At 39.6% G+C, this 15197-nt stretch overlaps 1 protein-coding gene across 1 annotated transcript in view; it reads left to right on the plus strand.

Moving 5' to 3' along the window:
• LOC309799955 (flavin-containing monooxygenase 5-like) overlaps positions 1 to 6355 on the plus strand; it is a 30163-nt gene extending 23808 nt beyond the window's left edge. The window contains exons 8-9 of the mRNA XM_082613712.1: positions 4353 to 4425; positions 5574 to 6355. Coding sequence (XP_082469838.1) covers positions 4353 to 4425; positions 5574 to 5919 — 419 coding nt within the window. The 3' untranslated portion in view covers positions 5920 to 6355. The remainder of the gene's footprint in view (positions 1 to 4352; positions 4426 to 5573) is intronic.
• Positions 6356 to 15197: the final 8842 nt, after the last annotated feature.

Below are 15197 nucleotides of genomic sequence, written 5' to 3' on the forward strand. Positions count from 1 at the left end.
GAATCATAGTTCCCCAACCAGGGGTCGAACCCATGCCCCCTGCAGTGGAGGCATGGAGTCTTAACCACTGGACTGCCAGGGAAGTCCCAAAGTTCTTTTCATTTCTTAATTCCTTTTAATTCTATCCAGTAGATCATGTACTCCTTGAGCACTGGACCAGCAATCCAATGCAAGTAACCCATTAAGTTGGCTTAATTCCAGTCAAATAAAGTGGATCTTTTAATTGGGTCAATTAAGTAAGAGGAAAAAGTTGCATTAAAATAGGCCACAGCACCTTGTACACTTTGAACAATTGAGACTCTTTTCCAGGACCAAGTGAACCACTGAGAGGATTAGGGAAAATGAGTATTTGGAAGATTCTGCATTATGGCTATGGGATTAGGGGATCTTAGGGGAAATGCACAAAAAGCCCAGTTTCCTCTGCTAGCAAATCTTAGTGCTAATCCCTCTAGCTTTCTTCTAACACTTGGAAGGAAGGAATCATCAGATAATCCTTATAAATTTATCAAGTTTCCAAAAGGAACCCTGAGTTTTTTGTTCTACTCTCTGCTTACCAAATCCTTGCTTTCTCATCTCTGAATTCTGCTTTCACTGTGCCAATTTTAAGACTTTAGAATCAGCTAGTTTCTCCCATTCTTTCACACCTGCCCAACTCAACCTGTCCTCTTCCCTGGCCTGTCCTTTACCCACCAAGCCACATTTCCCTTCTTCCTTTGTCCTCTAGGATTACTGTTCTCTTGTCAAGAAAATATTCCACCCTTTTCTAGAACACTGAACCCACTTGCTTGCCTTGACAGAAATCTAGTTTTCTTTTGTCTCATTCGTAGCCCTCTCAAGAGTCCTTGCAAGTGTTCCCCTTTCATTTAGTAACTTTCTTCCCTTGCAAACCGTATGAAATGATACCAATTCTCTGGATCACAAGGAAGCATTATGTCATAGCATGGCATTCACGTTCCTCCACAAATTGGATACAGGCTGCTTTCTCAGGCCCACCTTTCACTAGTCTTTACCATCCATCCTACAATCTTCTAGATGCACTGAATGACTTACCCACTATGCAGCAAACACAACAGGTACTCTTGTACCTTATGCCTTTGCTTCTGTTGTTCTCTCTGCCTGGTATGCCTCCCCTTTACTCATTATTTGTGTGGAAAAAGCCTGTTTATTTCCTCCCTTTCTTTGTAGTATATTGAAAGCTCTTTAAATAAAAGAATCATGTTTATTTGCCTTTGTTTTCCAAGTCTAGACCAGTGCCTAGCACATGGGAGGTAGCTAATACATCTCTATTCAATGACTGCAAGTTTAGTTTTGGAGGTTTTTTAAACTCGATAGTAGAAAGTTCTTATCTGAGGATCTCAGCTTATGAACTACTTTCTCAATTTCCAGTCATGGTAAAAGGCTGGACTGGACTGAAAGAGCAGAATGGCAGCCACACCTCCTTCTCTTGTAACATTATCTTTACATTAAACGTGCAGGGACTAGTCAGGACTACATAAATACAATCTGCCTTAGGCCTGAGAGCCGACTGAAAGACTTAGTTCCACAGAGTTATAATTCAGGCTTACCCCATTTGAACCTTGTCTTGGAACGCTTAGGAAATCTCTGAACTTCAGTTCCACACTGTTTTGTTTTTTTTGCGGTACGCGGACCTCTCACTGTCGTTGCCTCTCCTGTTGCGGAGCACAGGCTCCGGACGCGCAGGCTCAGCGGCCATGGCTCATGGGCCCAGCCGTTCCACGGCGTGTGGGATCTTCCCAGACCGGGGCACGAACCCGTGTCCCCTGCATCAGCAGGCGGACTCTCAACCACTGCGCCACCAGGGAAGCCCTCCACACTGTTTTTCAACAACATTCTTCAGCTAACATTTACTGGCCTCTTAGTATATGCCAGACCCTCTGCTAGGTGCTGGAGATGCAAATATTACCACACAGAAAATTCCTATCTCTACGGAACTCAGAGTCAAGCAAGGAAGACAGACAAGTAAACAGACATTTAATGTGTTCATTCATTCAGCAGATATTTACTATACCCTAAACAAGGGTCAGATAACAATGTAGAGGAGCTGGCTATGGGAGCAGAAAGGAATAAGTACCCAATTCTCCCTACAACTGCAAATACACTGTAAAAAATAAGAGTTTACTAAAAGGACAAGGCCATCTTGACCATAACAGAGAAGAGAAAAATTAGTAATATTTATACAAAGTTAGAGAAAATGACAAAATAAACCAAGTCCTGAGAACTATAAGGAGTTCAGAATTCTGGAAAATAAAGTATTATAGGAATTAAAGAAAATGAAGCTGGAGATATTTATAGAAGCAAAACCAAGAAAAATCCTTAGGTGCCATGCAAGAAGTTCACATTCAATGTAGGCAACAGAAAACAATTGAAGGATTAACTGGGAGAGGGAGAGTCAAATCAGATTTGTAATTCAAAAGATGTGTTAGGGGGAAATGAAATGGGAAATAGGTCAGTTGTGAGCCTGTGACAAAGGTCCAAGAAAGGCGTAATGAGGGCTTTAAACTAAGGTAAAGGAATACAAGGAGACAAATTTGAGTGAAATTTCATTGGTGAATTTGAAAAGATTTGGATGGAATATATGTTGGAGATGAAAGCGAGAAAAAGAATCTGCTCAGGGGCTATGTCCATTGATGTAAACTGGTAATATAAGAGGAGGAGCAAGATAGGAAGGAGGGAGATACATATGGTAAAAATGACATGTGCCTGAACGAGGAAACACTGCAACAACAGTATCAATGAATTAAGAACTGCACCACCGGATACAGTACACATCTTTATATATTCCTATCTATTTACCTATCTAATTTATAGTGATTTTTTGTTTGATTGGGTTTTGGTTTTGTTTTGTTTTTTGGATGAATTGGCTGCGTCACAGGCAAGAAATGACCTCCTTCTCCATAATGTTTCTAGTTAAGAGAAGTAAAAATTACGGTGGTTCTATGAGAAATAATTGGGAAATCAACTCTCAAACTGTGTTTCATGAGCATCTTAAGACCTGTGATTAACTTCAAATGAAGCATTTCAGTGATTCCTCATTGAGTTATGAACATACGTAATAATTCCCAAGGCTAAAATGAAAAGAACACATGACAAAACACAAAAGGCTATTTCTTGGGTGTTGAATTTGAGTCTCATGTTTTAAGAGGGACACACCAGGATAGTTACTAGAGTGTGCCCAGAAAAAGGCAACCAGTGGGGCAGAGAACGTGAAACCTGTTATATGGGGAACTGTTAAGGTTTTAAGGCTGATAATGAAAAGACTTAAAGAAGTTATGACAGTTGTTATCAAATGGTTCAAACACTGTCATTTGTTAATACTAAACTCCTTAGCCCCAGAAGGCAGAGCTAAGTCCACTGGTGCCAGTTGCATGGAGCCAGGTTCTGAGGTCAATGAAAAGAATAATGTTCCAGCAAGTAGAGCAGCCAAACAATTAAATCATCTCCTCAGGTGATGAGATCCCCATCACCAGAGATATTTAAGGAGGAATGAGATAACCCCTTGAGAGTATTTGTAGAGAGAAGGATTGTATTAGGTAAGATATATTCCCATTCTAAAATTACACGTTCCAGAATATTGTGGAGTAACACTTTAGAGTTGGGTGTGGCTAAAGTTTTCTACATGGCATAGTGCCTATTAATCTGGGCATTAAGCTAATCATATAAATTGAGAGTTGTCTATGTCAACTTAAATACTATTCTACCTTTGTCTAGCCATGTCCTTCGTGTTAAATTCCTGCCACTGGAACTGTTCATTGGTGCTTAAATTTATCTCTTAAGATTGGATATTATGAGTTGCCCTTGACCTTACCCTCACTCTCAGTAAACAAAAAAATTTAGAAGGTAAGGCTTATCTTCCATGGAACTGTAGGCATACAACAGGACTGAGAGTTTACTTTTACTTCCTTCTCCCTGTGGTATAAAGCCTCTTTGTTAATAAGAGTACAAGTACAGGTGTGTTTCCCATATTCCCCCCACCCTTTTACTTTGCACCTCATTTTCCGTATACTTTTAAGGCCATTTATCATTTCCTCATGTCCATATTTCATTTCCCAATTGAAAGACTATGTTAGGGAGGAGGCAGGTATTGGTTGGAAAGCAGATCAGGAGAAATATCTTCCAAAGTCAAAGTAGAAAAGAGTAAGATACTGAGGTTAATATGATTATATTCTGGTGGTGGTAGGCTAAGGTGATCAAGTGTAGGTGTAACCTCCTTGGTACAGACAACTAGCCTGTATTCCTTTGGATTTTCCATAACATGGTAATTGTTAATAGGATTAGTGTTCATACTGAGGTAATTTTAATTTTACACTTAAAATTTCAATTTTTCTCTTTAGGGGTAAAGACATTGCCCTCACAAAATGAAATGATAAAAGAAATAGCTAAGGTTCGAGAGGATATGGCCAAAAGGTAAGAATTCTCCTAGGAAGATAGATGGTTACTTTTTCCCACTTCTTTCTTAATAAGAGCAATGTTGTACTGTATTTATTGTCCTCGTGTCTGTTTAAGGATTTAGATTATATTTTGGAGGAAAAGGAAATAATAGTTTGTGACAATATAATAGAGAAATACCACCAAGTGGTTTGAATATGGATGGGAAAGGAGAGAAAAGCTTAAGAACATTCTATGTTTAGGGCCTAAAAGAAAAGTCAAGTAGGAAAAAGCACATGGAGAGAAAACCAGGTATATTATTTTGGCAAGGATTACTTGAAGGGCTGTTAGAGCTGCCAGAGAAAGGAAAGGCAGTGATGAATTAATGAGAGGTAGATATGGTTAAATTACAAATCTGTAGGTAGATTACAAATCTGCAGAGGCCACTTTGCTGGCTGTCATGTGACAGTGTACTTAGGTCACAGTGGCTCTTGGTATGAGTAATCTATAGGATCTGGGAAGGTGGTACCATCAGCCAATATTTTAGTGCTTGGGTGGACACATTTAGCAATCTGAATTTCAGAACTTGTGTTTATTCACTTGGTGATCTTTATTTGAACAAAGTCTGTTGATGAAGTTCCTAAATTTTTGTGGAAAAGTCAGAGGCACAATCATCCCATGCCCAAAGATGTGGTTTTCTTCAATTGATTATACCAGCATAACTCTCCCTTCTGCACGGAGGAGAAAGACATTTTTTATTTAACCCTGATACACTTTCTAGGTGCTTTCCTATTTTCCTCCTTCCTTTCACTGCCAAACTCCTACAAAATATAATCTACATTACATATATTGACTTGTAATACTTTCCTCTTTGTTCTCAGCTTATCTATTTCTTCCACATCCTTCAAGAACTTATCATACCTCGATTTTAACTACCCTCTTCTACATTTCTATTTAGGAGTCTAATACCACATGATTTACCAAAAGTCTTATATTCTTCTCTGTTTCATGTGTATCTATCTTATCTAGTCCAGTGGACTATAAGGCCCTTAAGGATAGAGACAGTGTCTTCTCTATTTTCTACAGCTCCTAGCCCAATATTGAGCCAAGAGCAGATAGAAAGCATTGATTAATTGATGGATTGACTGAATTGTTAATAGGCATGGCTTCTATCTCCTCTGCTTCAGGTACGTGGACAGCCAACGCCATACCATTCAGGGAGACTACATAGATACCATGGATGAGCTTGCTGATCTGGTGGGCGTCAGGCCCAATCTGCTGTCCCTGGCCTTCACTGACCCCAAATTGGCATTACAGTTATTTTGGGGACCCTGTACGTCAATCCAGTATCGGCTACAGGGCCCTGGAAAGTGGGATGGAGCTCGAAAAGCTATCCTCACCACAGAAGATCGTATCAGGAAGCCGCTAATGACAAGAGTAACTGAAAGCAGCAATTCCACAACTTCAACAATAACAGTGGCCAGGTTTATGCTGGCTGTGGCTTTCTTTGCTATAATTATGACCTATTTTTAGCTGTTCCATTGTCATTGTCCCAGTTTTCTTTGAAAGCTGGATCTGGAGACGCCTTTAGAACCTGACAAGATTGAACAACTCTCAGCTTCACATTGCCCAGAAATCTACTTTTATTTCTCTTTCCAAAGCATTAATCCTTTTTCCTCTTTTCCCTACAGTGAAATCTCAGCTTTTCATTTGTACTGACTTGCCTCCCTTACTCTTATGACCCATCACTTTTTCCTTCCAGTAATTCCTGGACTGTGAGCTCAGGTACTCTGTTAGTCATCTTTGTTTGTCCTTAGCAGAGTTCCTGACATGTGGTAGGCACTTTCTTTTCTTTTTTTTTTTTTACATCTTTATTGGCGTATAAATGCTTTACAATATTGTGTTCGTTTCTGCTGTACAACAAAGTGAGTCAGCTATATGTATACATATATCCCCATATCCCCTCCCTCTTCAGCTTCCTTCCCACCCTCCCTATCCCACCCCTCTAGGTTGTCACAAAGCATCGAGCTGATCTCCCTGTGCTATGCAGCAGCTTCCCACTAGCCATCCATTTTACATTTGGTAGTGTATATATGTCAGTGCTGCTCTCTCACTTCATCCCAGCTTCCCCTTCCCCCCCGTGTCCTCAAGTCCCTTCTCTAAGTCTGTGTCTTTATTCCTGCCCTGCCCCTAGGTTCATCTGTACCGCTTTTTAAAATCACATATATATGCGTTAGCATATGATATTTGTTTTTCTCTTTCTGACATACTTCACTCAGTATGACAGATTCTAGGTCCATGCACCTCAGCACAAATAACTCAATTTCATTCCTCTTTATGGCTGAGTAATATTCCAATATATATATGTGCCACCTCTTCTTTATCCATTCATCTGTTAATGGGCACTTAGGTTGGTTCCATGTCCTGGCTATTGTAAATAGTGCTGCAATGAACATTGTGGTACATGACTCTTTTTGAATTACGGTTTTCTCAGGGTATATGCCCAATAGTGGGATTGCTGGGTCATATGGTAGTTCTATTTGTAGTTTTTTAAGGAACCTACATACTGTTCTCAATAGTGGCTCTATCAATTTACATTCCCACCAACAGTGCAAGAGGGTTCCCTTTTCTCCACACCCTCTCCAGCATTTATTGTTAATAGATTTTTTGCTGATGGCCATTCTGACCAGTGTGAGGTGATACCTCATTTTGGTTTTGATTTGTATTTCTCTAATGATTAGTAATATTGAGCATATTTTCATGTATTTGTTAGCTATCTGTATGTCTTCTTTGGAGAAATATCTATTTAGGTCTTCTGCCCATTTTTGGATTGGGTTGTTTGTTTTTATGATATTGAGCTGCAGGAGCTGATTGTATATTTTGGAGATTAATCCTTTGTCAGTTGCTTCATTTGCAAATACTTTCTCGCATTCTGAGGGTTGTCTTTTCATCTTGTTTATGGTTTCCTTTGCTGTGCAAAAGCTTTTAAGTTTCATTAGGTCCCATTTGTTTATTTTTGTTTTTATTTCCCTTATTCTAGGAGGTGGGTCAAAAAGGATCTTACTGTGATTTATATCATAGAGTGTTCTCCCTATGTTTTCCTCTAAGCGTTTTATAGTGTCTGGCATTACATTTAGGTCTTTAATACATTTTGAGTTTATTTTTGTATCTGGAGTTAGGGTGTGTTCTAATTTCATTCTTTTACATGTAGCTGTCCAGTTTTCCAAGCACCACTTATTGAAGAGGCTGTGTTTTCTCCATTGTATATTCTTGTCTCCTTTATCAAAGACAAGGTGACCCTATGTGCATGGGTTTATCTCTGGGCTTTCTATTCTGTTCTATTGATCTATATTTCTGTTTTTGTGCCAGTACCATACTATCTTGATTACTGTAGCTTTGTAGTATAGTCTGAAGATGGGGAGCCCGATTCCTCCAGTTCTGTTTTTCTTTCTCAAGATTGCTTTGGCTATTTGGGGTCTTTTTTTTTTTTTTTTTTTTTTTGCGGTACGCGGGCCTCTCACTGTTGTGGCCTCTCCCATTGCGGAGCACAGGCTCCGGATGTGCAGGCTCAGCGGCCATGGCTCACGGGCCCAGCCGTTCCGCGGCATGTGGGATCTTCCCAGACCGGGGCACGAACCCATGTCCCCTGCATCGGAAGGCGGATTCTCAACCACTGCGCCACCAGGGAAGCCCTATTTGGGGTCTTTTGTATTTCCATATAAAATTGTGGAATTTTTTGTTCTAGTTCTGTGAAAAATGCCACTGTTAATTTTATAAGGATTGCATTGAATCTGTAGATTGCTTTGGGTAGTATAGTCATTTTCACAATATTGATTCTTCCAATTCAGAAGCATGGTATACCTCTCCATTTGTTTATGTTATCTTTGATTTCTTTCATCAGTGTTTTATAGTTTTCTGAGTACAGGTCTTTTGCCTCCTGAGGTAGGTTTATTCCTAGGTATTTTTTGTTGTTGTTGTTGTGATGGTAAATCGGATTGTTTCCTCAATTTCTCTCTCTGATCTTTTGTTGTTAGTGTATAGGAGTGTAAGAGATTTCTGTGCATTAATTTTGTATCCCGCAACCTTACCAAATTCATTGATTAGCTCTAGTAGTTTTCTGGTGACATCTTCAGGATTTTCTATGTATAGTATCATGTCATCGGCAAACAGTCACAGTTTTACTTCTTTTCCAATTTGTATGCCTTTTATTTCTTTTTCTTCTCTGATTGCTGTGGCTAGGACTTCCAATACTATGTTGAATAATAGTGGCAAGAGTGGACATCCTTGTCTCTGATCTTAGAAGAAATGCTTTCAGTTTTTCACCACTGAGAATGATGTTTGCTGTGGGTTTGTCATATATGGCTTTTATTACGTTGAGATAGGTTCCCTCTATGCCCACTTTCTGGAGTTTTTATCATAGATGGGTGTTGAATTTTGCCAAAAGCTTTTTCTGCATTTATTGAGATAATCATATGGTTTTTATTCCTTAATTTGTTAATATGGTGTATCACATTGGTTGTTTTGCATATATTGAAGAATCCTTGGATCCCTGCAATAAATCCCACTTGATCATGGTGTATAATTCTTTTAATGTGTTGTTGGATTCTGTTTGCCAGTATTTTGTTGAGGATTTTTGCATCTATGTTCATCAGTGATATTGGTCTCTAATTTTCGTTTTTTGTGATATGTTTGTTTGGTTTTGGTATCAGGGTGATGGAGGCCCTTGTAGAATGATTTGGGAGATTTTGGAGTGTTCCTCCCTCCACAATTTTTCAGAAGAGTTTGAGAAGGATAGGTGTTAACTCTTCTCTAAGTGTTTGACAGAATTCTCCTGTGAAGCCATCTGGTTCTAGAATTTTGTTTGTTGGAAGATTTCTAATTACAGTTTCAATTTCATAACCTGTGATTGGTCTGTTTATGTTTTCTAATTCTTCCTGGTTCAATCTTGGAAAGTTGTACTTTTCCAGGAATTTGTCCATTTCTTCCAGGTTGTCCGTTTTATTGGCATAGAGTTGCTTGTAGTAGTCTCTTATAATCTTTTGTATTTCTGTGGTGTCAGTTGTAATCTCTCCTTTTTCATTTCTAATTTTATTGATTTGAGTCCTCTCCCTTTTTTTATTGATAAGTCTGGGTAAAGGTTTATCAATTTTGTTTATCTTCTCAAAGAACCAGTTTTTAGTTTTATTGATCTTTGCTATTGTTTTCTTTGTTTCTATTTCATTTATTTTTGCTCTGATCTTATGATTTCTTTCCTTCTACTAATTTTGGGTTTTCTTTGTTCTTTTTCTAGTTGCTTTAGTTGTGCGGTTAGATTGTTTATTTGAGATTTTTCTTGTTTCTTGAGGTGAGCTTGAATTGCTATGACCTTCCCTCTTATAACTGCTTAAGCTGTGTCCCATAGGTTTTGGATCATTGTGTTTTTGTCGTCATTTGTTTGTAGGTATTTTTTGATTTCTTCTTTGATTTCTTCTTTGATTTCTTCATTGATCTCTTGGTTATTTAGCAGCGCACTCTTTAGCCTCCATGTATTTGTGTTTTACTGTTCTTTTTCCTGTAATTGCTTTCTAATCTCATAGCATTGTGGTTGGAAAACATGCTTGATATGATTTCAATTTTCTTAAATTTTCCAAGGCTTGATTTGTGATCTGTTCTGGAGAGCATTCCATGTGCACCTCAGAAGAAAGTGTATTTTTCCACTTTCAGGTGGAATGTCCTAAAAATATCAATTAGGTCTCTTTGGTCTATTGTGTCTTTTAAAACTTGTGTTTCCTTATTTATTTTCTCTCTAGATGATCTGCCTATTGGTGTAAGTGGGGTGTTAAAGTCCCCCACTACTATTGTGTTACTGTTGATTTCCCCTTTTATGGCTGTTAATATTTGCGTTATGTATTGAGGTACTCCTATGTTGGGTGCATAAATATTTATAGTTGTTACATTTTCTTCTTGGATTGATCCCTTGATCATGATGTAGTGTCCTTCCTTATCTCTTGTAACAGTCTTTATTTTAAAACTATTTTATCTTGTATGAGTATTGCTACTCCAGCCTTCTTTTGATTTCCATTGGCATGGAATATCTTTTTCCATCCCCTCACTTTCAGTCTATATGTGTCCCTAGATCTGAAGTGGGTTTCTTGTAGATAGCATATATAAGGGTCTTGTTTTTGTATCTATTCAGCCAGTCTGTGTCTTTTGGTTGGAGCATTTAATCCATTTACATTCAAGGTTATTATCAACATGTATGTTCCTATTACCAGTTTCTTAATTGATTTAGGTTTGTTTTTGTGGGTCTTTTTCTTCTCTAGTGTTTCCCGCTTAGAGAAGTTCCTTTAGCCTTTTGTTGTAAAGCTGGTTTGGTGGTGCTGAATTCCCTTAGCTTTTACTTGTCTGTAAAGCTTTTGATTTCTCCATCAAATCTGAATGAGATCCTTGACAGGTAGACTAATCTTGGTTGTCAGTTTTTCTCTTTCATCACTTTAAATATGTCCTGCCACTCCTTTCTGGCTTGCAAAGTTTCTGCTGAAAGATCATCTGTTAACCTTATGGGGATTCCTTTGTATGTTATTTGTGGATTTTCCCACGTTGCTTTCAATATTTTTTCTTTGTATTTAGTTTTTAATAGTTTGATTAATATGTGTGTCAGCATGTTTCTCTTTGGGTTCATCCTGTATGGGACTCTCTACACTTCCTGGACTTGACTGACTATTTCCTTTCCCATGTTACAGAAGTTTTTGACTATAATCTATTCAAATATTTTCTCAGACACTTTCTTTTTCTCTTCTTCTTCTGGGACCGCTCTAATTCAAATGTTGGTGTGTTTAATATTGCCCCAGAGGTCTCTGAGACTGTCCTCTGTTCTTTTCATTCTTTTTTCTGCTCCCTGCACCATTCTGCTCCTTCCACCATTTTATCTTCCAGCTCACTTATCCGTTCTTCTGCCTCAGTTATTCTGCTATTGATTCCTTCTAGAGTATTTTTAATTTCAGTTATTGTATTGTCCATCACTGTTTGCTCTTTAGTTCTTCTAGATCCTTGTTAAATGTTTCTTGTATTTTCTCCATTCTGTTTCTGAGATTTTGGATCATCTTTACTATCATTGCTCTGAATTCTTTTTCAGGTAGGTTGCCTATTTCATCTTCATTTATTTGGTCTTGTAGGTTTTTACCTTGCTACTTTGTCTGCAACATATCTTTGTCATATTTATTTTTTATGGGTGGGGCTGTATTCCAGTCTCACTGGTTGTTTGGCCTGAGGCGTCCAGCACTGGAGTTTGCAGGCAGTTGGATAGAGCTGGGTCTTGGTGCCAAGATGAGGATCTTTGGGAGGCCTCATTCTGATTAATATTCCCTGGGGTCTGAGGATCCTTGTTAGTCCAGTGGTTTGGATTCAGAGCTCCCACCACAGGAGCTCAGGCCCAACCTCTGGCCTGAGAACCAAGATCCCGCAAATCGTGGCATGGTTAAAAAAAAAAAGAGAGAGAAAAGAAGGAACAGTACAATAACAATGAATAAAAAACAAAATAAAATTAGAAAGATAAAAAATGTATTAGGAAAAATAAAAATATAATTGAAACAACTGCAACAAGGTAAAACAAAACCACAACAGAAAAAAGAAAGAAAGAAAAAAAAATGACGGGGGGGCTTCCCTGGTGGTGCAGTGGTTGAGAGTCCGCCTGCTGATGCAGGGGACACGGGTTCGTGCTCCGGTCTGGGAAGATCCCACATGCCGCGGAACGGCTGGGCCCGTGAGCCATGGCCGCTGAGCCTGTGTGTCCGGAGCCTGTGCTCTGCAACAGGAGAGGCCACAACAGTGAGAGGCCCATGTACCGCAAAAAAATAAAAATAAAAACAGAACAAAACAAAAAAAAGAGGGGGGAACAAGCCAAAAGGAGTAGAACAATAACAAAGTAAAAAGAATAAAATAAAATAAGAAAAATAAAAGATTTATTAGAAAAAATAAAAATATAAATGAATCAACAACAAGGTAAAACAGAACCCCAATCTAAAAGAGGAAAAAGAAAAAGAAAAAAAAAAAAGCCTTGGCTATGGGGGGCAGAGTTTAGGCAGGGGTGGAACTTAGGCAGTGGTGAGGGTGACTTTTGAGCATGGGGCAGGGCCTAGTCAGGGTGACATTCAAGCGTGGGGTGGAGCCCTGCTTAGGACCTGCCCGTGAAAGGGGAGAGGTAGCACCTCCAAAGGAGGGCCCTCGGAATGTGGAGTTCCGAAGTTTGGAGGTAAGGCCCTGGGTGAGGGCCTATGGATGGGATTTAGACCCAGCGTGGTTGGAGGGGCTCTCAGAGGGGCTCTCCGAGTGTAGAGGTAGGGCCCTGGGCAGGATGTAGGGGTGGGGCTTGGGCTCTGTGTGGTGGGAGGGAGGCTCCGAGGGAAGAGGATTAGGCTGGGGAGCTCCCCGGTGCCCAAGTGCACAGGGAAAACACTGGCCGGGTTCCCTTCCATTCCTCCACACCCCCTCTCCCCGGGTCTCCCCCAGGCTCTCCCCCATCCCCGCTTGACCCCTAACCGTGGGTGGGTCCCACTGGGTGTAGGACTCCTCCCCTCCCCCAGCCACCCCTCAAGGGTGCCAGTCCTGTAGGTCCAGCCTTTACTTTTTCTCCCCTTTCCCTCCCTCCCACTCCCTCAGGACCTGCATGGCTAGAGGGGGCCTCAGTGAGCAGAGGATCAGGCCCGGTTTCTCAGCAGGCTCCTGGGGGCCCAAGTGGGCAGGGGAAACCTGGGCATTCTCCCTTTTGCTCCTCTGCCCTCCCAATGACCAATTTTCCCCTGCAGGAGTGGGATCCCTTCCCTTCCCCCAGCCACCGCTCAGGAGTGCCAGTCCCGTCCTGCCTCCACTTCTCCTCACCCCTCACATGCCGCATGCCCCACATCCTTCCCGGTGGCTGGGGGTTCCTCCCATCCCCTTAGGTGTCCGTGGTCCCCCACCAGTACCTGGTAGGTGCCTTAGTTGTGCAGAGACGCGAATTCTGCGTCCTCCTAGTCTATCATCTTGACTCCACCCTTGTGGTAGGTGCTTAATAAATGTTTGCTGTCATTTATCAAATATTATGGTGGGGAGCATAAGCCAATATCTACATAAGAAATGGGTGACTCCATGTAACTGTGCTTCTGACAGTATTTGGTTTTCCACTGGAAGTTTAATCTTTTTTAAAGATTAAATTAAAAATACTCTAGAAGGAATCAATTTATTTGTTTTTAATATTGTAACTAAATGTATTTTTCCTGAGAGATAAGGGAAATAATGGATTTATAACAGTTGTATATATCTAAGATAAGATATATAGATACTTAAACACTTTGTTTCACTAGCTGTTCACTAGGGTGTCTGATACCTTGTCATTTTCACTCTTTTCCTCTAAGCAAAACATCTCTATTTTCTCAATGAAGAAACTACCTTCAACTTTCTAGGCTCATGGATCATTCTAACAATCTAGCAGCTGCCAACATGTTCAACTTAGCTGGAAAACTTGGGATTTTAAATGAGCTGTCCAGTCTTTTTTGATCTCTTAGTTCCTGTATTAGGATACAAGACTTTATCTTAGAACTATGATAAGTAGTCATCAACTGCTGTGGTGTGGCCTACAAATGTGATTGGATTTTCTCCTCCCACCTCCTACTTTCTCCCCTCCTCACCCTCCCACACAGAGAGCCTAAGTAATAAGTATTCAAAGAGGTCAGTTATGTAATAAATTAGGATTGATAACAACTAAATGTAGGGGTATTCTGCTTATAATAGTTCTTCTTATGTCGCACACTGTAGTTATGGAAAACAAAGCAAATGAAATGAAACCAAGGACTCCAGTTTATGTCCAAGTGCTGCTGTTGATTCTGTTTCCTCATCCCTAGAAGTTTTGCTCTCTTCTTGTCTGTCAGAGTAGTTAACTAAATGTTAGATGTCTGGCACACCTAATTTCATGAAGAAAGGAACTGGATGTACCAGCCAAATGTGTTCATAAATAAGCTGTGGTGTAATACATTTGGGATTGCTACCTATTGCTTAACCAAAAAATAAATTTGAACAACTGGAAGAACAACATTAGAAATCGTTATCTTTCCCAATGTACAATAAATAAGAGAACCAGAAATGTGAGAACTACAACTTCCTCCTAATCATGTAACTATTTGTACAATTCCCCGCTATTTCACCTAATTTCACCTGTGGAAATGCTTTTTGAGAATTAGAAGGTCTTTTTTCTTCCATAATCCTTGTGATACTGGGGATTTATCCTCTATTGAAATGGACCTAGTATCTTTGAATCTGCAGACTCTTCTAATTCAAAGGTAAATTGAAAGCTGCTTCTTTTTCATTTCCTTCTTTTAACAAATAAATATCCCTCTTTCAGCATGTAAGTCTGTTGAATTAAAGTCCTATGATAATGTAATTCCTAGTTATCAGCAATAAGTACCCCAGTTTCCTCTTTAAATAAAAAGCATGTAATTCTAAGTTCATTGATTCTCTCATTTTACTTATAATATGAGAGGTTACCAAAAAAAAAAAAATCATTGGTTAAATTCTAATCCAAGCTAAAAGTAGGATGTGAATAGGAAAGTGAACTCAAAACAACTCAAGATACAAAGCCCTAGCTACTGGTGAATGTGTATTAATATTCATCAATTTACCACATCTTGCTTTTGTAATTATATTAAAAGGTTGTATCATTTCCCCAATTATATTATACAGAAAAATGCTTTCTTGTAGTGCCAGAAAGTAAGGAAGTGCTCAAAAAGCAAACTGATGGGGGATATGTCACAGGGACACAGGAACCAACTGAAAGTGGTCCCAATGGCCAAAGCTGGAAC

This window comes from Mesoplodon mirus, assembly GCF_964341445.2.
Source record: "Mesoplodon mirus genome assembly, chromosome: 3".
Classification (NCBI taxonomy): domain Eukaryota; kingdom Metazoa; phylum Chordata; class Mammalia; order Artiodactyla; family Ziphiidae; genus Mesoplodon; species Mesoplodon mirus.